General features: G+C 29.0%; 1 protein-coding gene across 1 annotated transcript in view; it reads right to left on the bottom strand.

Annotated features, from left to right (window-relative positions):
* LOC101239423 (uncharacterized) overlaps positions 1 to 27,585 on the bottom strand; it is a 157,662-nt gene that overhangs the window by 76,448 nt on the left and 53,629 nt on the right. Inside the window, exons 8-12 of the mRNA XM_065794841.1 lie at positions 21,904 to 22,035; positions 12,973 to 13,440; positions 12,238 to 12,273; positions 5,770 to 5,874; positions 616 to 744 (exon numbers count right to left, since the gene is read on the bottom strand). Of these exons, the coding sequence (XP_065650913.1) occupies positions 616 to 744; positions 5,770 to 5,874; positions 12,238 to 12,273; positions 12,973 to 13,440; positions 21,904 to 22,035 (870 nt within the window). The remainder of the gene's footprint in view (positions 1 to 615; positions 745 to 5,769; positions 5,875 to 12,237; positions 12,274 to 12,972; positions 13,441 to 21,903; positions 22,036 to 27,585) is intronic.

Below are 27,585 nucleotides of genomic sequence, written 5' to 3'. Positions count from 1 at the left end.
AGTTTGCATTTCATCAAAATACTCCATACTTATTTGCAATCCATCTATCAAAACAGAAGTCGTTGTGATAAATAAAAATGCTTTATAGGAAGTGCCCCATTTTTACCTTTAAATAACAGTTCCTAATGTTATAGAAAAAAAAAATCTTCAAAAATATGTCATGTTGGGTATCAAAATAAGCAAAATTTAAAAAACTATTATATCGTATTAGATTATTATATTTTAAAATTAGCAGTATATTTTAAAACAAATAAAATTAGCAGTATATTAGTAAAAACTAGGAAAGTTAAAATTAATTATTTAATATTTTAGCAACCAGATATGAAAAGTTATAATTCTAGGAACCAAACCTCTTCAAAAGTTTATAGACCTAATTATATACCTATGAATTCGGTGTCTTGAGTATTTATTTATCAGGTTTTTTAAGTGTTCAAAATATTAACAAAAATATACAATTGTTTAGTATTAAACCATCTTTCCAGTTTTTCGGGGTTGAACTATTTCACTTTAACTGAGTTAAAGTGAGACAAATTAACCCAAAAAAACTGGAAAAAGGAAAAAGTACATTAACCATATAAAATATACTGTTAAATATCTAATTAGAAATAAACTTACTAGGGTTTACTTTTTCGCGAGTATAAATAACATATGAAAACTTTATAGAGCCTCCATAATAAACTAATGGATACAACAAAACATATAAGTTTCCAACAAAACTTCCTTCTGAATACTGAAAAACCAAACCTAAAATGAACATTACAAAAATTTTTGAAAGATCAAACCTTATAATAAGTTAGCTGCATGGGCTCAAGTATATATACTAATTAACAATCTGTGTAGAATATGCAAGGGAGTTTTGCTACATTGACTGAGGGTTTGGGTTGGGGCAATAAAATTTTTCATTAATCTTCCTTTTTCCTGAAAATTTAAGTGCTCAAGGTATTTGAGGAAATTGCATCCATTGATATATTTTATCTGTTGAGCATATATATGTGCATAAATATATATATATATATATATATATATATATATATATATATATATATATATATATATATATATATATATATATATATATATATGTATATATATATATATATATATATATATATATATATATATATATATATATATATAAATATATATACATATATATATATATATATATATATATATATATATATATATATATATACACACACACACACAAAAGTGTAATTGAGATAAAATATTTATACAGATTTTATGTTTATCTTTTTTTTTTTTTTGCTATTATTTTTGTGTTATGAATAAACAAACAAACAAAATTCACACATACTACACTACTTCCATAAAATAATTGTACGTTAGATGATGCAATTTACTGGTGACAATTTAATTGAATTATTGATTAATTATACATTCTTCATACTTTATAACTAATTATAACACTTAATTAACACTTAAATGATAAATATAGTGAGTACTCGTGATTCTTAAATAAAAAAATAATTTTAAAATTACAAAAATAAATTTTAATTGCTAAAAATTATCTAAAGAATGACTGCAATATTTTTAATTTCAACTTGCTTGAAAATGGGTAAAAAAGCATTGACAGAGAGTATCAAATGACAAATTATTGGACTGGTCCAATTAAAGAATCATAACAACATTAAAATTAGTAAATTTATGGTTGTTTCTGAATTTTGCATGCAAAAAACAGTGAAAATCTGGGGGTTGACAGGTAAAGTTGTAGACATGCCTCCTTCTGGAAGACCACCGAAACTTGACAAAAGTAGCATATTCAGAATCAGTAGAGAAAATCCTAGACTTAGCAACAAAAAGCTAACAGAATATTCAACCAATTCTTTTCTAATTAAAATGTAAACAGATAATTTGTCAGAAAAACGTTAGCAAAAAAGGATATTGGGTCTTACCTTGCAATAAGAAAGCTTATCATGTCAATCATGGACAGATGCAAAAGACAAAAATGGTGCAAAAAAGGTTTGCATTAGGCAGTTAAAGATTGAGCAAAGGCAGTTAAAGATTAAGCAAAAGTGATTTGGATTCAATGAAACAAATTTTCAGGTTGTGAATGACAAAGGAATAATACATGCTTCCATTAGATATGCAGCTGAGAAATGTTATTAGCGCTATTTACAAGCAAAACGACAAGGTGGTGGAGGCTCTGTAGGCATATAATGGTATTTTTCCAACAAAGTCCTTGGTGTTAATAAGTGGTATAATGGCCATAACAACCAATATACAATCGTAACAAAAGCCGTAACAGTCAATAAACCTACAAAAACACACTTAAAACACATTTGATTCAATTGGCAAAGCAATTAACTGGCAGAATCAAGCAATACTTATTTAGTGGGTGGGAAATTTCTTGACGTCACATTTAACCTCTCAGAAAATTCTTATAGGCCTTATAAAAAACCTAATGATGAACTATTGTATATTAACATTAACTCAAATCAAACCCCCTAAATTTTGAAACAAATTCCTATTTCATTTAACAATAGATCAAATCAAAACTATTCTAATGAAAAAATTTCTTAACTTAACTCTTCTAAACACATGTATGAAGATGCTCTTAAAAAAAGCGGATTCAAAAATTTTGAGCTAAAATTAGAAACCAAAATTGCAAAAAAGCGAAATAGAAATAGAATTATAATTTGGTTCAACCCTAAAAGTGTTTCAACAAATAATGGAAAAGCGTTTTTAAATATAATAGACTAAACATTTACCTCCCTGTAAAAAATTACACAAAGTTTTTACCAGAAACTCTATTAAAGTAAGCTACAGCTGTATAAAAAATATTTTAAGAATCATAAAAGGCAAAAAAAAAATTTTTTAAAACATATTAAACTAAAATATTTTTTATTCACCTCCCCAAGGCCCAGAAGGCCACTACCGAAGAGGAGGCTACTTAATTGTGGTTACAACCCTCTCTCAACTCTATAACTCCGAAACATGAACCTTGACGAACAAGTATGCTGTGCAGAGAAACAAGTCGATTAAATTAAGTTAAACTGGTCTATTCTAAAATTCAGCAAAAAACCAAGTTGATTAAACAAGTTGAAAAAACAAGTAAATTAAACTGGTCTATTCTAAAAACTGAGCCTGCCTATTATAACATCTCTGAATATTGTGTACTATGTTTACAAGAAAAATTTTAAATTACTCATTTGGATCAAGATAATTAACTAAAGAAAATATCAGAACTAATTTCTAAATGTAGACATGAAAATATGTGAAATATTTTTTCTATAATTTTTTGATATTTAGACATTCTTCTAGATAAACCTGCTGATGGTGAAACAAATTGCTGAAGACAAAAATTAGATAAGTTTTTTTACTGATTTACATTTAATAATTAATTTAATAAAGTGGCATTCATCACTGGCCAAACATAAAGCACGCAGGTTAACAGAGTATTCAAGACTTCAGAGCATAATACAACTCCTCAAAAAAAATGCCTCCGGATTCGGAATGCAGTAAATGACTAACTTTACTTTACATAAATAATGTATATTTATATAAAGTAAAAAATGTAAATGTAAATATTTATATAAAGTAAAAATTTTGAAAAAAACAAAAAAAAGAAATTTAACTAAACTTTAACGCAACTTATTTTATGAATATTTAATTATCTTATCTTATTAATGTTAATTGTATAGCTATTTGATAATTTTTTTAAAAACAAAAAAAATTAGTTTAATCAATTGTCCTGATTTAAGTTGAAAAAACCCTGAGAAGCTTGATTGAAATTTTTATTTCCATTAAACTTTTGTACAAAAACTTACATATACACATGTATATATTCACATGAGAGAATCAGAGAGTATTATATATATTATATACATATATATATATATATTATATATATATATATATATATATATATATATATATATATATATATATATATATATATATATATATATATATATATATATATATATATATATATGTAAATTATGTTGGTGTATTTTACAAATAGAGTGCTCAATGTTCTTAAAGAACAGAGCAATAATAATATATATATATATATATAATATATATATAATGTATATAATATATATATAATATATATAATCCTTAGCCCTATACTCTTTTTATTTTACAATAACGATCTTCCAGATATTCTCACATCAAAGGTAGCATTGTTCGCTGATGATACTACCATTTATTCTTTTCATAATAAGAAGCCAACACTCGCTGTTGCTTAGAGGGAGCATTTGATCTTGAAAAAGAACTCACTTCTACTATAGCATGGGACTTACAGTGGCTGGTGAACTTTAATTCAGATAAAACTCAATTTTTTTCAGCCAATCGTTATTGAAATAATTTAGATCTCCCTATATTTATTAACAGTAATGTACTCCATGAGTCATCTACCCTTTACCTCCTTGGAATAACTCATACTTCCAATCTTTCTTGGAAACCATATATCAAATCCATTGTAAAATTACCATCTGCTAAAGTGGCATCTCTTTATTGAGCTATAAATCTCTATAAATCTCAAATCCAGCCTTGTATGGAATACTGTTGACATATCTGGGGCAGATCTTCTAATGATGCCCTTTCTCTTTTAGACAAGGTGCAAAAAGGCATTGTAAACATAGTTGGACCTGCTCTTGCAGCCAACCTTCAACCATTGTCACATCATCATAATGTTGCTTCTCTTTCTCTTTTCTACAAATACTATAATGAGCACCGCTCTAAAGAGCTAGCGCCTCTTGTGCCATTTACTAAAATTCATTCTCATGTTACTTGTCATTCAACTATGTTTCATCCTTTTTTTGTGACTGTTCTTAAGTGCTCCAAAAACTCTTCTTCGTCTAGTTTTTTTTTAAATTATTTGATAGACTGGCTGTTGCAACCAAACCCTCAGTCGATGTAGCAGCACTCTGTTGCGAGTCAGGATATAAGATAGTCAATGTAACAACACTTTGCGCATGTTTTTCAGTTAAAAAATAAAAATAAAAACATTCAGAATATTTTTAAAAACGTTCAGAATGTTTTTAAAAAAGTTCAGAATGTTTTTAAAAACGTTCAGAATGTTTTTAAAAACGTTCAGAATGTTTTTAAAAACGTTCAGAATGTTTTTAAAAACGTTCAGAATGTTTTTAAAAACGTTCAGAATGTTTTTAAAAACGTTCAGAATGTTTTTAAAAACGTTCAGAATGTTTTTAAAAACGTTCAGAATGTTTTTAAAAACGTTCAGAATGTTTTTAAAAACGTTCAGAATGTTTTTAAAAACGTTCAGAATGTTTTTAAAAATGTTCAGAATGTTTTTAAACCCATTCTAGTCTTTTAATTTGCGTTTTTGTGTTTTAATTATTTTCCGCAATAATTAATACGTTTTGACATAATCTAACCATAATCTTAACTTATTTTGTCAGCTTTAATACCACGAACAAGCAAGAAGCCATTTTTTACCAGAAACACGTTTTCTTAACCTATAGGAATGATATGATGAATAATTATGATATCAGAGCTTTTTATCATTATTTGATATCTTTATATGATTGGTGTTTTTTTATTAAAAATAATTTAATTTTATTATACAAGAGAATTGAGCAAAAACAATTTTTAACAATTGACAGTTTTAATTTATTATTTGCAAGCGTGCATTATTTTTTTACCTTTTTGATTTTTGGGTTTGTGGATGCCAAGCAAAAACTTGATAATATAATATTATTTCAAATGTTTAACCAATATAATTCCAATAAAAAAATACTTAATAATGATCTTTTATAAAAATAAAGAACAATTTACCTAAAGGTACTTTGTAGTTATTAAAACTTCCATTAATTAAACTAGAGGATAATAATAGTTGTTGATAGGTTTTTGAAATAATGAATACACTATCCATATTAATACCTAAAATGCACAAAAAAAAAACATAAAAGCATCGAATATAACTTTAATTTCTTATATTAAAATATCTAATATAATAAGTAAAGTTCTATGTGATGGAATTCATTGAAAGGCTGCAATTTTAAATTTACAAGATTTTAAATTAGAATTAAATAAATACATTTATGAATAAATTTTAATCTAACTATTTAATATCTTGGAAATACCTAAAAAGGTTTTTACAAAAATTTTTTGCTATGCTTTCACAATTGAGAGGTACCATAAAGCGCACCATCTCAACATACTCCTTGGCTTAATAGACCTTTTTTTAATTCGATTGCACAACTGATTTCTCGGCTTCAAAAAGAGGCTAGTAAGGAAAAAAATGTAAACAAACCAATTTTGTAGTTTTCTTCTAAATAAAAATATCTTACTCCAATTCTAGCATAATCAGATCAAGAGGTGAAAAAGGTGGAAGAGGGAGGTATTGCTGTATACCATTGAGTGGAAATTCATTTTATACTAACAGTATGGAAAAGACTAATATTGGTCTATTTTCTTTCCTGATCCAAGAGAAAAACTCTGACATTCACAAAGCTGAGTGTAACAAAGTATTAAAAAATAGATGTTAAAAGAGGTGCAGTGTGTTTAATAATTTTGAAATTATGAAACACACTGAAGTGTGTGAGTTTCACTCTAGGCCAGAGGAGATAAAAATATGTCAAATAAAAATTTATCATAGTTAATAATAAATTGGTCAACCGAATCTGAAGTAACAATGAAATCTGGTAGACTGTTCCAATAAGGTACTACATGATTGCTTAGAAAGTTATGCCTGGCTGATTTTCTAGTAATCTCTCTATGGATTCCTTATTTGACACAAAATAGACCACCAACAGGGTCAACAGCTGTTAATGGCTGAGAGTAGGATTTTGCTACTTAACTATGTTAAAATTCTTGTAAAATTCAAAGTATTGAATTAAGTCATCTCTTATTCTGCGTTCATATAATGTTGTTAAATTCAACTTAGCAAGACATGATTTATAACTCAGGTTGCGCTACTGCGGCAGTAACTTAGTAGCACGCCTCTGTACATGTTTAAGGCAGGGGAAAAACACTTTTGAAAAAAAATTTTCAAAAAATAAAAATAATTAAAAATATTTTATTTTAATGGTATATACTATTAAAAAAAAAGCATTTAACACTAATTGCGTCAAAATTTAATGATGACATCATTAGTTATACACGTCATAAACAGATTTTTGACCTATTTTGATATGTTTATTCCAACAAGGATAACTTAGTGAAAAATAATCAGAATCTCTTGAAACTTTAAAATTGCAATCTTTATTAGTAATACAATGTTATGAGCGAACCAGAAAAAAATTATTATTTTTCAATCGCGCCAGGTTCACTGTCAAACTTTAAATTTCATATAAAAGAAATATAGTTTTATGTAAAAGTCATATTGCTAGCCTTGTTTTTATAAAATTTTAAAAAGTGATTTGCTCAGAACACTCTAAATAGAATTAGGTAACACCATAAAAAATTTCAGCTCATCAGCTTTGTCCAATCAAAAGTTATCCTTGTTGAGAGACCACAAACATTGTAAAAAGGTCAAGAAAAACCTAATCAAAAAATCAAATAAAAGAAAATAAAACATTAAAACTCAAAAAAACAAACTAAAATGCTCCACTAGCATATGTCTCTCCTTCCTCAAGTTCATTTTTATTATTAAAACCTTTTTTGATTACAAGAAGTTTCTTCTTTGTTTTACTGAGCTGGTTGACTTTTTTTCAAACTGCTTGACACGGTGAATATCAGATTTTCTTAAACCTTCTATAGTAAAATATCCATTTTCTATGCCTACTTTGAATATTTATTTCAAAACCTTTTTCCCTGAAGTAGACTGCAATCTATTGCATTCTTTTGAAAAACAAAATGTTATTTTCCAATCACATTCAGTGCATGAAACATTAAAAAACTGGGCAAGACCCATTTTCTTTGATAAGAGATGTTCAATGTTTATAGCTGCAATACAAACAGGGCATTGTCCAACTATATTTATAAGAGATAAAAAAAGATCACTGTTTATAAAAAAATTGCATCCAGGGGTGAAAATTGGAGGGTCACTTTTAAAAAATGAAACATTTAATTTTTTTTCCAGAAGCTGATTTGTTTTGACTCATTTTATTGTTTACTATTGTTGATGTATTGGTATTTAAAGTTTTTGTATCAAACCCTTTTCTTTTCCTTGATCGTAATTTATTATATCTTTTTTCAGAACCCATTTCAAGTAATGATAGCTTTATTAATTGAAAATATTCTGGTTTTTTTAACTGAAGGAAAATAAGAATCAATAACACAACCTTTATTTAGAAGCTCTGAATTTAGAACGGTTTTAGGGGCTTCAGTGTATAGCTTATAGACTGAATAAAGAAAAAACGTTTAAAAAAACAAAAAGAAGCCTTAAGCCTTAAATTAATGTGAAAACTAGATGCCTAGATCAGGTTTCCATCCTGAAATACATCAAAAATAGTCGTTGCTAAGGTGGTTGCTATGCTGACCAAACTGAAAATGAGAAGATGTAATCTTCTCATTTTCAGTTTGGTCAGCTTTTACATAGATTCTGTTATAACCAGTCAATTTCTTAAGATCTCTAGCATTTTTCAGTGTTATCGGTTTCCATGACTATTAAATTCTACTAATATTATGAAATAATTTGACTTGTCTGGGTTGCATTCAAATTACTTAACGGAGAAACTTCAGAAGGAACATATTTCTTTTTGAGTCTCTGAACCTTGACATCATTTCAAGACAGTTTAAAGATAACCAGAAAAAGGTGGCCACTCAAATTTGAAAATGAAATTCTATGAATTTTCCATGACATTTACATGACTTTTCCATGACATTTTACATGACTCTTCATAATTTCTTACATTCCTTCATAATTCATTGCATTCCATGACTTTTCCATAACATTTACATGACTCTTCATAAACTTCTATGATAAATCACTTGAGTAAAATATTCATTATTTAAAATGCAATTACCCATTGCCACTTGGTCACTAAAAAACATGCAGACCAAAAACTAATTGCTAGAAAGTTCTGAAATAAAAAAAAAGTATAAAATGAATTTCCACTCAATGGTATACAGCAATACCTCCCTCTTCCACCTTTTTCACCTCTTGATCTGATTATGCTAGAATTGGAGTAAGATATTTTTATTTAGAAGTGAAACTACAAAATTGGTTTGTTTACATTTTTTTCCTTACTAGCCTCTTTTTGAAGATGAGAAAAAAAAACTTTAATGTTTGACTCATACCTGACAAAAGTTTGATAACTGCAACAATTTTAAAAATAAAGGCACATAATATTTTTAGAGACCAAGTAGTAACAATAAGAGTGCATGGGAAGTACTACCCTAACTCTAATTACAAATTCTAATTATTGTGCAGATTAAAAAAACTTTACAAAAATAAATAACAAACTTGTTATTTGTTTGTAAATCTTTGTAAGATTTATGAGCATATAACAATATATATAAATATATAAAAGTTATATGCACATAATATGAACAAATATGTAACAGTTATATGCACATTAAATAGAGGATGATTGCTAACATAACTTTAACCTAAACATTTTAGGTTTCTGAAAAACAAATAACTATCAACTTTTTTTGTGCAAGAAATATTGATATGAACCTTTGTTTGAATGATTAAAGTAAAGAAGTTGAAAGTTTCGAATAAAAGCATATACGAAAAAGTCAAACTATTTTACTGAACAAAACTTTCTTTTTAGGTATGACTTTAAAATATACTCTCAACTTAAAATGTTAAACAAAAGATATTTATAAGAATAAATCCTAGTAAAACTGACTTTTTTAAATATCTGTTTCTAATTTAACAATAGCATTATCCAACTGTTCAATAAGAGTTTGCTTTTCTTTTACTTTAAAATTATTAGTTAAAAGCATTGGCTTTAAATAATAATTCCATGATATCAGATTCTTCTTCTTAAATGCTAAAGCGTTCAAATTCTTTGTTTAGGGTAACGATTCACAAATGAATATTTTTCTTTCTCTCATTTACACCAATAATATCTTCAGTGATGAGAAACTATTGGTGTAAGAAATAGAAAATTATTATCCTTTTTTTCTGCTTTCCTAGGAATAACATTTTCCCGTTTATTTTCATCTAAATATCACACATATCATGAAAAAGCTAACTTGCAACTTTTTGTTAATTCATTAGTAATTATGATATTATGAAGATCCTGTTTTGATGCAGTTAAATGGTCATAAAAAAATCAAAAAGATTTATTGCGTGTTCTTAATAAAAAGCTTTTTGTTAACACTAAAACCTTGCTCAACAGCCCACAGACTGCGAGAAAAACTAGGATACAAACTTTACTTAATAATTCAAAATGTTTATTCCCATTCAAATAAAGCATTAAAAACTTCTCATTTTTAGGCAATTGAAATGCTTGAACTCTTCCTTTTTACTGTTAAAATAGATTTTGTAAAATCTTCAAACTGATCTTCAGCAGAATTAGCTGTTTCAAAAGCTGTTCAAAGTTTTTTTTTTTTTTTTAAATATTTATTTTAGATAGATAAAAATAAAGTTACCTGAGAAAAAAAAATTGGCTAATATTATTAGGAAACTGTTTAACTATTTATTCAGTTATGTGCTAGCTACTCTAACTAATCCTAATAAGTTTTTGCTTAAAAACGGTTTAACTTATTTGGTTACAATTAATCTGATGATATTTATTAGTTACCAAGTAATCCTAGTAAGAACTCAATACTTATCAGGATTAAACAAAATCAGTAGTATGTACTTTGCAAGTTTTCCAAAATGATACAAATATCAAAACTCTGATATTTTTATATGCCACCTTTTTTTATTCACAGCATTTTTAGATAATATTTTTACTAAATAATGTTTGTAACTTTATAGTGGAAGCTTTTTCATTATTTACAATTGTATGGTTTGCAACTCAAATGATGATTGTTTGTTAATAATGATAAGGGGTAAATAGATTCTAACTGTTGATTCTAACTGTTGATTCTAACTGTTGACCAGGCTTGCACCCCTTCTTAATCTATTAAGCAGGCGCAGATGTATTTTTATTGAATTGTGTCCAGTTTAGGAAGTTGAATGCTAGATCTTCTTGACTCAATTTTGCTTTTTCTTTAGTTGCCATCAAGTATGTCTTTTAGCGACATAAAGATCCCACAACAGTATTTTGTAACTTTCAGCGGGTTTTTTGTTTTTGATTTTGTATTCAATGAGTGATGATTGCCTTTTTGGCATGAAACTTAAAGTACCATAGAAAAAGTTGGTTTTTCTTTGTTTTATTTATATATATATATATATATATATATATATATATATATATATATATATATATATATATATATATATATATATATATATATATATATATATATATTGATAAGAAAACATCAAACATTACGAATTCTCTTAATACAAATATTAATTTATTATTTGTATTAAGAGAATTCGATAAGAGCCCAATATAATATCTGCCTTCATCTTGAGGATTTGTCTTAACATTACATAAATAGATGACATTTTTAGTTAAACATTTTCCATTAAGTGGACATAAATTAATCTGTCGACAATTGCAGGTTAGAGCATTAAGGTTTGAAGAGTTTGATAAAATTTTATTGTTATGTGAAGTGATGAAGTTGCGAATATTTGGAAGACAGCTATAGCTAACCTTCAGGTTGTTTCAATTAAACAGCTTATAGAATTTATTATGGAATTTATGAAATTTTGGGAAGTTTTTATTGATTAAATTTAGGAAAAGTTTGGCTACATTTATCTTGACATTAATTGAAAACGGAGGGTTAAACCAAATAATATTTCGTGCACCTGATTTTGCAACTTGATTTTGCACAAAAGTGTCGCCATGAAAACAAATATATGATGAATAACTTTAATGTCATCAAAGAAGACACTCCACTGTATTTTTAATATATATATTTTTTTGTCGTTGTTGTTTTGAGATTTGTAACATCTGATGATCGCTATATGCGTGAAACTCTGAGTAATGTTTTAAATAAATCGAGTGTTATAATTATTTAGTTGTTGTTTTTTTTACTATATATATATATATATATATATATATATATATATGTATGTATATTGCTCTATTTGAAATATCTTTTTAGTATTGAGCACTCTTTTAACTATGAGTTTTATTGTTATAATATAAAACAGTCTTAAATATCAATATATATATATATATATATATATATATATATATATATATATATATATATATATATATATATATATATATATATATATATATATATACACACAAATGTATTTATTAAATTTTTTTTAAATACCTTTAGGAATACTAACAACTGGTTGCATTCCACCAACTAAAAAGTATCAAGAAAAATAATTTGATAACTTTTCTAGCATAAAATATTCCAAAGTTTAATAACCAAATTAAACTGACCAGGATAACAAATAATAAGATTTTTTCTGTTGCCAAGCAAATAATATGATTTCTGTATAGTACTTCTCATTTTGAATTGAAATATACAACCCTTTTCATTCTACCACATCGAGTTCCAATAGTATATTGATTCAAGCCTCAAACATCAGAAGTAAATTCTAAATATTTCCTGAAACAAAAACTTATTTAATGGGTATCAATCGAGGTTTCGAAAAATTTGAATTTATCTTTTTTTTTATTATTAAAATAACGGAAAAACATTTTGTTAAAATTGTTTAAGTAGTTTTCTGCATTTTTTCGCTAATATTACCTGTCAGAAAATTTATATTAAAAAACAATAATAACATTTTCTAACATTTCTATGAAAATGCGCTTCTTTTTAGACTCAAGTTAAAAAATATTTAGAAACTGAAAATATTAGGGATTTACTCCATTTATTAGAGACTTAAATTAATATAAATTAGGAACTTTACATAGTAGAAGAAAAAAAGACTGCATATTTGAGATCAAAATGCAAAATGCTTCACAAAAAACATATTGCTTATTTGGCAACAATTAAAACCTTTTTATTTGTTGAGCTGTTTTATTATTCTAAATGAAATAGAGTAAAAAAACTTACTTGAAATTCCATTTATGATTCTGAAGTTTTTAATTAGACTGTCAAGGCTATCGGTCCATGGATCTGAAGCATATACTCTAATTTTGCTATAAGTTTGAGCTTGACTGTACAAATCAGTAAAGATTACCACTTTATTATGTTTTATTGTATAATAATAAACAGTGCCATTAAAAGTTTGACTTATATTAATGGAAAACCAATCAGTTAACTCATCTAAAAAAATATTAGTTTCAGTTTTCCCAGTATAAATCCACAGTGAATTTATAAGAGTATAAATCTTCAATACAGTGTTACAATTGTCTTTATTATTATTACAATTCGTTAATTGAATAATAGAATTTTGATTAATAGACTGTGAGTGCATAATTCGAATATCTAATGAAACTATGTATTCAGTATTTAGTTTGGGTATCAAAGCAATGCCATTTCCTTTTGAGATTGGTGTGGAAACACTACCAATAAGGTAATCTGAAATAAAATGTAAATATTTAAAAAAAAAAAATGAATTAATAATTTCCAATCAGTATAAGGGGTCGTCCATAAAGTACGTACGCTCATAGGGGGGAGGGGGGTCTTCAAAAAGCGTACGAAAGCGTATGGGAGGGGGGGGGGAGGGTTCAATTTAAAAGTACGTACTTCGATTTTCTAATTTATCACAATTAACCAGCTAATCAATAGAAAAGTTACATTATGACTAAAGATTCTAGTTTGCCAACATAAAAAGATGTATGGTATATGAAGTAGAGGGTATAGTTTTCCTCTATGCACACACATGTATGGGCGCCCTCAGAATTTTTTGATGTTCCAGATAGGACACTTTCACACATCGTGCAAACTCATAACTTAAGTTTGTTTATACCTATGCCAAATGAGGAGGCCTTGCAAAATATCGGGATGGCGGAGGCCTGTGAACAAAAAGCCTTAAAACGCTTACCCTCCCGACCCCCAAAATGAGAGGGGTGTAAATTTTGCATGGTTATAACTTTTAGATTTGGAAAAAAATTTGGATGGCCTCCACCATCCAAATTTTTTGCAAGGCCACCTCATTTGGCATATTAACAAACTTAAGTTTGCATGTTGTGTGAAAGTGTTCTATCATCAAAAATCAAAACATCAAAAAATCCTGAGGGGGCCCATGCACACATGCCCGCCCTTATATACTGGCCCTGAGTAAGACCTGAGGGCCGTGGTTGATGGGACGGAGTCACCCCAAAAAAAACGTGTCAATGGCGTCTCAAAGACCGCTAGGTTTTGCTAAAATAAAAAGTTTCTTAAAATAGCAAAAGGGCACAAAATTTGCTGTTGCTCCCTCCCACTGGGTTTTACCCTTTGTTTTCAATATTACTGATCTCACCTTAGACTCGTTTTTTACTTACTAAAGAGGGGTGCCTGAAAAAAACGTCCACCTTAAGTATAGTTTATTTACATTTGATTCGTTAAAAAAACAAAAAAAATTTTCCTAGATTTCACCGAGAATCGAACCTGGATCTCCGTCGACTATTGCCGCCGCATAAACCTTTCGCCCAAATACACACTTACATTGGTAAATTTTAAATTTATTTAAATTATTATTTGCATTTATACTTAAAGACGTTTTTAAAATGCGTAAGCAAAAAGCTTTGGGGTAGTATAAAGTATCTAAGGTACCCTCCGTCTTTTTTTTTTTTAATTAAACTTTTTAATTAAGAAAAAAAAAACAGGAGGGATGGGGGGGGGGTATTTGAGGGGGGGGTATTTGAGAAACGTACGTACTTTTAAGGGGACGTGGGGACATTAAAGTACGCATGGCAACAAGGGGGAGGGGGGGGGGGTCAAATTTCAAAATTTTTGGCGTACGTACTTTATGGACGACCCCTAACCAAAATAAAAATAATTTAAACTGGCATTTAAAGAGATACTTTTGATTTTATATTAATTTTAACTCTTAACATTTCATTGAAAAATATCATTTTACAATAAAAATACTGGAATAAATATTGACAACAAAAACAATAAAACAAAAATATATTAAAAACAAAAAAATATTAAAAACAAAAAAAGATTACAAAATGAGTTGGTAAATAATCAATCAGCTAAACCAAAATAATTTAAAAAAAATAACAACTGACAAGTTAAAAACAAGTAAATAGTATAATAACTTTGTTTGAGAGGACTTTTCTGATTTAATGTGGAGCAATTCCTAAATTTTAATCTATGTTTGCTTAGAGCAGTATCGAAAACTTTGAAAAAGTCACAATTGTAAAAATTTATGCACTTATTTGATGCACTCAAATACTTATATAAATGAGGTTGTTTATCAGTTTTAGAGTTTTTTAAGATGTCGAATTTCTGAGGTTTTACCAGTATAAATAGCATTACAGCCACTACAAAATAATTATAGACAATATGAGATACAAGTAGTTTAGGAACTTTCTGAAATTAATTTATCAATATATCTTTTACTAGTATTCTCTGTTCTGTATATCCATCAATTGAATCTTACCACTTGCAAAATTCACTAGACTTACCTGCTCTGAGTGAAACTAATTTAAATTCTGCTATTCTTTCTTCTTATCTCGGTGTTGATGGGTACTATCCATTGATTCGCAAAGACTCCAATAGCCACATGCTTGGCTTAGGGGTATACATACACATCAACTTACCTATTTGTTGTGAAATCAGATCCGAATCTTTTGAAAATTCTTTTATGAGCTTCCACTTAGCACCTATTCACTTTATCAACTTTCTCTTTGTTCTTTATTGTTCTTTTTCTTCCCAAGACTGCACTCTTTTGAATGAAATTTCTGATCAAATTGACCATGCTCTCTCTTCAATATTGTTGTTATTAGTGACTTAAATGCTCATAACACTGAATGGCTTTGCTCCAATGCCACAGACTCTGCTAGAACTAAAGCCTATAACTTCTGCCTTCTCAACCTCTTACTCAAGTAGTAAACTTTGTGACTCATTTTCCTGACAAATCTAATCATTTACCTTCACTCCATGATTCATGTCTGGTCTCTGATCCCAGCTTGTGTTCCATTTCTCCTTTTTCTGTTTTGGTTCTGACCATGCTATGATCTCTTTTGATCTTTCATCTCGCACTTCCTTTTCGGACTCACCCTATCATTGCACTACTTACCACTACCCTAAAGCTGACTGGGATTCTTTTATGATGGTCCTTGGACTGATGACTTTTCTCCCTCAGCTAAAAAATGCGCCTCTTACATAACCTTCCGGTTTCAGGCAGGAATATAAGCTTTTATTCCTTCTTGTTGGTTCAAGCCTCATTCTACACCATGGTTTTCACCCTCTTGCGCAGCTGCTATATCTAATCGTAATCAATTTTTTCATCTTTTTCAAAAGAACAACCCTCTTGAGAGCAAAATGCTGCTTCTTATTGCAAGAAATTAAGGTAAAGAGGTACTATCAGATGCTAAGCTCCATTATTCTCAGTTTACTTAATCTTGTATCTCAGATGTTAGGCTCTAGAGACTTATGGAAAATCAACAACAGCGTCATTAACAAAGGAAGGTCTAAAGATGAAGATTGTAGACCAAGATAACAATTGACAAACAACTTAAAAGATTGCAAATTATTTGAATCAAGAAAGCAAGATAAAGGAACCATATTCTGAAGAACTGATGTTCGAGGAAAAAAATCAGAGAAATGAGTTTTTGGAGCACATAGGAACAATCACAGAAAAAGAATGAGACTTAATTGAATGATGAGCACTACGAGAATGAATTTTAGTTGATGGCAAAAGAGATGCTAGCTCTTTAGAGCAATGCCCGTTATAGTATTTGTAGAAAGAGAAAGAGAAGCAACACTACGATGATGTGATAATGGTTGGAGTTGGCTGCAAGAGCAGATCTAACAATGTTTACAATGCGTTTTTGCACCTTATCAAAAAAATAAAGGGCATCATTAGAAGTTACGCCTCAGATATAGCAACAGTATTCTATACAAGGACAGATTTGAGATTTATAAAGATAGAGAATAGAATCAAGAGTAAGAAAGTGTTAAGCTCGATAAAAAGATACAACCTTAGCAAATGTTAATTTTGCAACGGATTTAATATATGGTTTCCAAGAAATATAGGAAGTGAGAGTAAATCTTAGAAGATAAAAACTAGATGACTCATTGAGTACATTATCATTTATAATTATGAAAGATCTAAATTATTGCGATAACAATTGACTGAAAAAAACTGAGTTTTATCTGAATATAAGTTAAACCAGCCACAATGAGCCAATGAGTGTTGGCTTCTTATCGTGACAAGAATAAATGGTTGTATCATAAGCGAACAATGCTACTTTAGATGTGAGAATATCTGGAAGATCGTTATTGTAAATTAAAAAGAGTATAGGGCCAAGGATTGAACCTTGAAGAACACCTGAAATGACAGGATATGAAGAAGAGTGATGTACATTGAGGAAAACTTTTATACTACAATTGGAAAGGAAGGATTCAATAATCTTAAAGATGATACATTGTAAGAAGAAAGGTTATGGAGAAGACCAACATGCCAAACTTTATCAAAAGCTTTAGAAATGTCAAAAGTGATGGCCTTTACCTCCCCACCTTTATCTAATGCAAGATAAAACCTATCGGTTATTACTGTTAGCAAATCAGCTGTAGAATGAGAAGATCCAAAATCCATATTGATGATCAGAAAGTAAGTTATTAGATTTAAGATGAGAAACTAAGTGTTTGTTAATTAAAGATTCAAAAAACTTGTTTATGATAGGAAGAAGACTAATGGGACGGTAGTTAGACAAATCAGATTGCTCTCCAGAATTTTTAAAAATAGGGATTGCTTTCCAGCAGGTTTGAAAACAAGACTCTGATAAGCACTTGTTGAATATTTTTGAAAGTATAGAGAACAGCTCCGGAGAACACTTTTGCAAGACTATAACAGGTATGTTGTCCAGACCACAATCTCTTGAAGAGTCTAGGCAGGAAATCACTTTAGATACAGGAGCTGGAGTGATTTGAAAGTCAAGTTATGGATCAACCTGTTTGAAGGCTAATTCAGGTAGAACACAACTTGTGGAACAAGAGATGATATTGATGAAAAGTTCATAGCAAACAATTCAGCTTTGTCTTTAGGTGAGGTGACTAAGTCTAAGCCATACAAGAAAGGTGGATTATCAGATTTGTCCTTATTGATACTAAGGATTCTCCAGAAGAACGAGAGAGAATAGCAGGCTTCGCCAGTAGACAAAACTTTTTTACAATGGTTTTTAGCAGTAATATTCAGACATCTATTTTCAGGAGAATAGTTTTGCTGATAGATATGGAAGTAAAGGTTTTGATTGGAAATTGCAGCAGCACAATGTGAGAAAAACCATGGAGAAGAGTAAAGCTTGACCTGGAATCATTGAGTTATGTAAGAAGCACACTTGTTAGCAGGAAGATAAAAGATTACTACCCAAGGGCCGTCACAAAGAAAATTACAGAAAAAGTCCCAGTCAGCTTTGAAGTAGTTGTAAGAGGTACAATGATAGGGGGATTCAAATGGTGAAGAAGAATGATATAATAGTTTTAGAGAGATCAAACCGTGATCAGAAATACCTAAGGGTGAATGTGGAGAAACTGAGCACTGACTAGGATCAGAAAGAAGACATAAGTTGAGTACAGAAGGTTAATGTATTGGGTTGTCTGAATAGCGAGTTGGAAAGTTGACTATTTGAGCTATTGATTGACAAAGGCAAAAGTTGTGGGCTTTAACGGCTGCAGAGTCACTGACACTAGAGCCAAGCCATTCAGTGTGATGAGCATGAAAGTCTCCAACAACAACATTATTGGCTGATGGATAAAGAGGGAGGGCTTGGTCAATTTGATCAGAAATAACATCGAAAAAGGTGCAGTCTTAAGATGAAGGAGAGCGATATAGAACAAAGAGAAAGGCAATAGAGTGAAGTGGTGCTTAACGGAAGCACATAAAAGAATGTTTTATGGATTCAAACCAAGTTTCCTGACAAATCGGTGAATTCTTATGAATGTAAATGCCCAGACCGAGCATGTGACTATTAGAGTCTTTACGAATTGAAGGAAGATAACCATCAACACAAAGATCACAAGATTACATAGCTGAACTCAAATTAGTCTCACAAAGAGCATGTAGGTCTGGTAAACTTTGCAAGAGACTTAACAGAAGAAAAGTTACTTCAAAGACCACAAATACTAATGAATGATAGGTTTAGAGAACTTGGTGATGACAATGGTTTTTTGTGTTTAACATTTTTGGTACTTTATTCATTTTTAAACTTGACTCAAAGAATAGATAATACTTAGTACACTTTTTAATACCCCAAGCAATTGCCTCATCACTAATAATAAACCCTAAGCCGTAACAAAGGGCTCCATATGTGGCCTTGACAATGCACACAAAAAGTAAATAGGGGCACCACCCATTTGCAACATAACACTAATTATTTTGATATTTTTTAGCTGTTGATGGAATCAGCATCTCTGTGAGCTACCATAGAGTTCGGGAAACCTGACTACCAGCCGGCCTCAGAACCATAAAAATGAGTTTTAGAGCTGTACCCTCATTAGGAGATAATAGAATGAGTTGCCTAGTCATAAAAACAGAGACACAAGCAAAACCCATGCATTGAGTCAAGAAAATATCTTGATTGAACTTTTCTACAATTTGTGGTCCAGGCAATATTTCTCTCAGTCATATAAATTTGTTCTCCAATTCTCTTCAATTCTTTCTACACTATTTTATAAGTGCTTAATTGAGTCTTGTTCTCTTGCCTTTTGGAATATGGCAACTGTCCCAATTTTTAAAAACTCTATTGAACATTCTGACTCCTCCAATTATTGTCTGATCAGTCTTCTTTCTGTTATAAGCAAGGTCTTTGAGTGTTTGATAAATAAATTTCTCATATCCCATCTTGAATCAAAAAACTTATTGTCAGACAATCAATATGGTTTTTGATCCTCTCATTCTACAGCTGACTTGCTAACTGCTGTGACAATAGATGAAGGAGGAGAGGCTAGGGTTATTGTTCTTGACAGATCTAAGGCTTTCGACAAAATTTGGCATGCTGGTCATCTTTATATACTTGTTTCATATAGTGTATTTGGGAATGTTTTTGAGATTATCAAATCGTTTTATTTTTACCTGCATTATTGAAGTCATCCTCTAAGGCCAACATTCTTCTATTTTTCCAGTAACTTCTGGGGTATCTCAAGGTTCTATCCATGGTCCTGTTTTGTTTCTTATCTACATTAATGATCTTCCCAACAACCCTACATCCAAGTAGCAACAACCCTACATACAAGTAGCTCCTTTTGATGTTGACTCAACTTTATACTCCTGTTTTGACAAAGTCTTCTCTTTTCAATTGCTTAGAACAGGCAGCTGATCTTGAATCTGATCTCACTTCTGTAACAGATTGGGGTTGACAGAGGCTTTTAAATTTAAGCTTCAACAAAACTCAGTTATTACTGCAAACAACTATTGCAGTACTGTCAACATTCCTATATTAATAAATGGCAACCTTCTTACTGAGTCCTCTTTTTTACACCTTCTTGGATTATCGCTTACTACTGACCATTTATGGAAACCATATATACAATCGATTGCAAAATTAGCATCTGCTAAGGTTGTTTCTCTTAATCGTGCTCGCCATTTTCACACTCCTGATTTCATTCTGCATGGAATACTGTTGTCATATTTGGGCTGATTCTTCTAATAATGCTCTTTCTCTTCTAAACAAGGTCCAAAACTTATTGTAAATGTAGTTGGACCCGCTTTATCTCCTAAGCTCGAGCCTCTTTTCCATTGTTGTGAAGTTGCATCTCTTTCTCTTTTTTACAAATCATGGTTGCTGCTCAAAGGAGCATTATTTCTAGTTCCATCAACTTAAATTCTCATTTTTTACTGTACCTGTCCCTACATGCTCTAAAAACTTCTATTATTATTATTATTAAATTACCCGTACCTCATCCCTTTGAAACTCTCTCCCTACATCATGTTTTCCTGACTCATACAACGTTCAACTTTTCAAGTCTTCTGTCAACAATTTCCTTGCTCTATAACTACTCTTATTTTCTAGTAACTCCCAACTAAATAGTGATTGCTTGTTGGGAGTATATCATAAAAAAAAAATAATAAAAAATAAAAGTGAAAAAAAAACTATTTATTATTCTATTAGTAGTAAATATTAATCTTGTTAAAACATCTTTTCAATAACTGTAAACAACTTTTTTGATTTCGATTTTTGTTAATTCCAGTATGAGTAAATTCCAATAAACGGAAGCGTATGAGTAAATTCCAATGAACGCTTGAATTATCTCAAACTTGTGTGTTTACAAAGTGAGAAACTAATGTTTTTATTTACCTATCTAACAGTTTCTTGTAAAAAAATATTTTCAAAATAAACAAAAGACACTAAATGTTTTTATTAAATCCCAGCCAACTATTATTTATTTTATATGCTCAAATAATCAAGCAACATATAACCAAACTTGTAACAAGAGGAAACAAAACAAAAAAAACTGTGTAAATGACCATTTTAAGTTTTTTGATGGTTAACTTATATTAAAAAATAATATTAAACAAACTTCTTATTATACAATTAACTTGATCTTGAGTTATTTTTATAATCATTATTGTTTATATATATATGTATTTTTGTCTGAAAATATTTCTCTGCAAAATTTAAAAGTAAACGTAAATTTTTTTTTTACATACTGAAATTTGCTATTTACATATTTAGAAAATGTAATAGTAAATTACAAAACACCTCAAGAATAAAAAATTGTTGTTTTTAAAAATATTTATGTATTAAAATAAATGTTTAAAAAAACTGAATAACTAAGCATTTTGAAATGAGTTAAAGGACCACTACTAGTAAAAACAACAACAAAATTAAAAAAGAATACAAAACAAGAAATCCTAATTTTATAAATAAATAAAAAATTACAACTCACAAGCGCAGGTTGCATTATCCTCCCCCAATACCCATCCTGCATTACATGAACAGAAATAACTTCCAATTGTATTATAACATTTGCCATTACTCCAACTGCATGGAGGTTTGAAGATATTACACTCATCGATGTCTGCAGAGAAAAAACTTAAAATAAAACATATATGCGAAGTATAAACTGTAAACTAAGAAAAAATGATAACCAGCTGATTATATAGTTTATATAAATTTTGAAATTACACATTAAATGAAAAATTAGATGGTAAAGATTTATGAAAGTGAAATAAAAGACGAACTATTATGTGATTATAAAAGAATTAAATAGCTTGATCAGTTAATTTAGATTTTAAAAAGAACTATTGACAAAAAAAAAAAAAAAAAGTGTATTTATCAATATCATGCAGTTTGATTTTAGGCCAGGGAAAGAAACAACAGCCAAAATATTTATTGCACACAATGTTCAAAAAGATTTTTAGAAAAGAAAAAAGATTTGCGGTTAGCATTTGTAGAGCTTAAAAAGGTTTTTGTACCAATTTACTGGGGTTGGGGCTGGGTTTGATTAAAAAAAAAGCTGCAGCCGGGTTTGTGACCAGGGCTGCATAAAAATTGATACATCCCAAAGTATTTTTTTTATTCAAAGGTCAGGTTATATTTTATATGCATGTATACTTATAAATTATATACTTTATCTGCATATTTAACATTATATAAAACATTATCATGATCAACACGATCATCATAATCATCATTAACATCATCACCATTGCCATCATCATCATCATTTTTGGTCTTGTTAGAGCCCTACAAGACCAAAAATTTTTTAATAAAAATTATTTAAATGGTGTAAATTTTTATAAAAAATTATTTAAATGGTGTAGTATTTGCAAAAAAAAAAATACTTAAATGCTTTACCATTTAAATAATTTTATATAAATAAGTTTATATAAATATGTAGAGGTATTGTATGACAGCATCAAAATAAATAGCAAACATATATGTTTATATCCATATATATCCATATTATGTATGCATAAATGTGCATCTTACTAACCTACTAAATCCAAGCAGGTTTGGAATTCTTTTTTTTCTTGACTTTAATATTAAGTCAAGCATCATTCTAACCTACATTTTTTACTTTGGGCAGTTGCTTTAGTAAACCCTTGTCATTTTTTCATTGTTTTAACAAGAATATCTCTCTTAAGAATAAATGCCCTTTATCATTGCAAGAAGCCAATGTCAAAAGGTTCCCTATGATGTTAAGCTCTGGTATTCTCAGTTTACTAAATCTTGTATCATATCTCAGGTGTTCGGTTTTAGAGACTTTTTGAAATTCTTCAACAGTGTCATAAACTAAAGTAAGTTTAACATTTAAAATCTAATTTATGGGTCTGATCTTTTTATTTCCTGCCAGAATAAGGCAGAATTTTTGCAAAGAACTTTTCCTCTAACTTGACTCCTGAATTTAATGACCAAATTCCTCCTGCCATTCCAGTTAAACAGATTAACTGATTGCTACACATCCAAATCACTCTAGCTTCTAATACTGAAATTATTGCTCAATTAAATTCTTCTACAGCCTCTGGTTCAGACAAGATTTCAATCATAGTCTTACAAAGTTTTTACACAGTTCTTAATGTTCTCTAAAACTCTCTTCAAATTTTGCTAAACTATTAATAAGTGCTAAATAAGTTTCAATTTTTAACAACTATAAAAAACACTCATCTCCAAATATTCTATGATTAGTCTTTAGTGATGTCTTCACATATCTATGATTAGTCTTCACAAATATTCATCTCCAAATATTCTATGATTCATTCTTTTTATAGTTTCTTTATATAAAGGAGAAATCATTTCTTTCTTACTGCAGTATCAAAGTTATTCTTAATGGTCTACACTTATTCTTAAAACTTAAAAATCTTTGCTTTTTGGTTGCTTAGAACAAGCAGCTGATTTTTAATTTGATCACTGTGACAATTTGGGGCTTTCAGTGGTTTGTAGATTTTAGGTACAACAAAACTCAGTTATTTACTACAAACAACTATTGCAATATTGTTGACAATCTTATATTGACAAATAACAACCCTTATTTTTAGTTTGATTAACCAAAACTCATTCTCGCTCGGCTTCTTATGAAGCAAGTTGCATCCTTTTAGTGTGTCTGTCTCTTCATGCTGCAAAATGACTTGTTTTTCCGCGCAGCGGCCTTGTTCGTTGAGGTTCGTGTTTCGGATTTATAGAGTTGAGAGAGGGTTATAACCACTATTAAGTAGCCTCCTCATCTGTAGTGGCCTTCTTGGCCTTGAGGAAGTGAATAACAATAAAAAAAAACAAAAAAAAAACAAAAAAAATCTTTTATTAATCAAGTTTTTTCCTTGCACACCAACAAAGCCTAATAACTCTCACCCATCTTCACACTTTCCTGACTCATACAACCTACAACTTTTTAAATCTTTAGATTATCATTCCCTTGGTCTTTAACTCCTTTTCTTTCCTAGTAACTTTTAAGTGGTTGCTTGAAATCTTGTTGAAAGTAAATTAGTTTAAAAAATATATAAACATATGCCAGTATTTAATTAACAGTAAATGTATTCATAAATTTATAACATATAAAGTATTAAAAAATTTTTTACAGCCCCAGCTATCAACCCCAAAGTATCAAACAAAACAAAACTACCACTAAATTACATAAAACACATCAGGGCAGCGTCATAAAAACAGTTAAAACAAATGTGTTAAGTATTTACATTCCAAAAATGTCTCTTTCATTAGAAAGTAAAAAATCTCCTTGTAATTAATGGCTAAAAAGCTCATATTTTATCTTTCCGTAAACAAAACTTCAAAATCGAAGTTTATACATTAGTTTTCACTCATAGCAATTTACTTCCATAATCTCTTTATAGTTGTTTGAATAAATTACCAAAAAGAAATGTTTCAGCTTTTATATAACTTCTGCCCCATAGCATTAAGTAAACTAAAACTTGAAACTTGTAGAAAATCTTTGTATAAAATCAGCAAATATTTGTGAACAAAATAATAAAATGAGCTTCGAGATTAAAAAAAAAAAAAACCAATCAGAATGCACACAAAATAAAAACGAAAGAGCCTAAACTAGTGTTGTTATCAATTTCGACTAAATCAACAAAAAGTCGACTAGTCGAAAGTCAAAATTAGTCGACTTTGAAAAATTGAATAGTCGATTTAATTGACTATGGGTTTCCTACTAATCGACTAAAAGTCGATTTAGTCCAGTAATCATCCTAACACCCTTGTTTCTATTTTTTCACTTGATATAACTTTATTAACCTTCACTTTGTTATGATGCTGACCAATTAGTAAAGAGATATCTTTATTAGTAGTTTAACTTAAAAAGATAAATTATTTATAATGATAGAGCCATGCATAAGAATATTATTCATAACGGTTTTTTTAAGTCAGCCAAAATATCTGAACATTGAACCTAATTTGCTGTGCCATATAAACTTAACTCTATGCTTACTGTATGGAGCACAACTTTATTAATATGTTTCCTTTTTCTCATTATAGTAACCAGTTGATGCTTTTTAAAATAAAATGTTAAGTAATGTGTTATGGTACTCAGTTAGGGATGCAAAGAAGATAAGAAATTTAATAAATCTGTCACCCCAAAAAAGGTTTAGCCACCCAAAATATGTCTCCACCTCGCTACGCCACTGTTTTTTTTTAAATTAAACTGTTTTATTAATTTTTTTTAACTGTTGTGAAAGATGATACAGAGAGAATTTAAAAAAATAACATTTCTTATCTCTGCATCATTTTTACATAAGATAATATATAAGATAAAATAATGTAAAAATACTGCTTATATCATTTCATTTGAATTTAAACAGAGAGAATTTAAAAAATTAACATTTTTAAAATTCTCTTTGTTTAAATTCAAATGAAATTACAAGTAGTATGCTTATATTTAATTAAACTTAATACATTATGTAATGATTGGTACACAATATTTCACAATGGAAATTATCAACGATTGGTTTAACTTCCTTTAGACATTATTAAAGATTGGCATAGCTTCATTTGGACTATTAATAATAATGATTGGTACACAAATAAATCCTTTTGGAGAATATTTCCGCACAGAGGAATTCTCCTACGAACACACTTAAAAGCCGTGCGACTAAACTTTAGAGAGACGAAACAACAGAGAACGATGAAGAGATTTTATGCTATTCCTTTGACTTAATATTAATATAAATTTTATTTACTTTTATTCTCTTTTTATGGTAGAAACAAAATGTTGAATAATAATTTTTATAAAAGTAAAGTTGGAAATTATCTTTTAAAAAACAATGACTCTACAATAACCACGTGTAAATATAAAGATGCATTAACAAACAAAATCTTGCAACAAAGAGCTAAAGTACAATAAAATTACCAGCCCAACGGCAAATCATTTGTATAGTAACCATCATATTAATATTAAAGAGTCTAAACTTCCAAGTACAATAACTGGTCATCTATCTATCAAAGCTGCATTTGCAAACTCTTACTCATATTGTTCAAACTCACAGAAATATAGAGATTTAGAAGAATCTATGTGTAACTTTATTCTTTAAATATAGACTAGTATGAGCCCAAAAGCTCATACTATTCTATATTTAAAGGAGCAAATTGAATTAATTCTAAATGAATGGAAAATAAACAATAAAACCCTTTCAACAAGTAGTGACACTGCTGCGAATATCAAACATTGTCTAGAAAATCTAATGAATAAATTGTACATACCTTGTTTTTTTCACATACAAAATTTAATTTTTAAAGATATTTTTGTGAAAGAGAATGAGCAATCAACTGAAAAAATTATTGCATTTTCATAATTTTAAAGAAATGTAAGAAACTGGTTGGCTTATTTAAACATAGTAATAAACTTTCTGCTCAGCTAGTTAGTTGTGTTGAATTGGATAGTATGAAAATTGACAACCCGGAAGATAAATGTTCAATAAACAAATTAAAACAAGACATGGTGGAATTTGACCTTTTTAATGCTGCAATCAGTTTTTAAACTTAGCAACTCAATCAAAGATGTTTTAATCAAACCAGAAAACAAAGTTAATAAAGTAAATAAAAAAAATAAATATAGTAATAAAGTAATAATAAATAGTAATAAAGTAAATAAAAACAATAAATAGTAATAAAGTAAATAAAAACAAAGTAAATAAAAAAAAAAAAATTGTTGTTAAAAAGCTGGGAACTGGAAATTATTGGCAAGCTAATTGATTTATTAGAACCAATACATGATTTTACAAAAATTTTGAGTGGATCACAATATACCACTTGTTCCATTATATTACCAGCCGTTTATAAATTAACTGATTATTTTGCTAACTTTAAAAGTGAATCAAATAATCGTACAATTATAAATCTTGCCATTAAACTCAAAGACAGTTTTAATCAAAGATTTTTTCAATTTTCTCAAAATTGAAAAGTTATACACAGCTACATATTTAGATGCTCGATTTTGTACTTTTAAATTTATATCGAACAAAATAGCAAAAATTGCTTGTATTAAAAAACCTCATTCTTTAGTTGTTCAATTGAGCCATGAATTGCAGCTCACACCAGCAAGTCTTTAGTTGTCTAGCCAAGAATCGCCATCTAGTCAAGGAATTCCATCAAAAAAAAAAAAAAAATACTGTTATGCGAT

Source organism: Hydra vulgaris, chromosome 04, assembly GCF_038396675.1.
Source record: "Hydra vulgaris chromosome 04, alternate assembly HydraT2T_AEP".
In the NCBI taxonomy this organism is placed as follows: domain Eukaryota; kingdom Metazoa; phylum Cnidaria; class Hydrozoa; order Anthoathecata; family Hydridae; genus Hydra; species Hydra vulgaris.
Note: the sequence above shows the minus strand (reverse complement) of the source record. Positions and strands in the feature narration are given on the sequence as shown.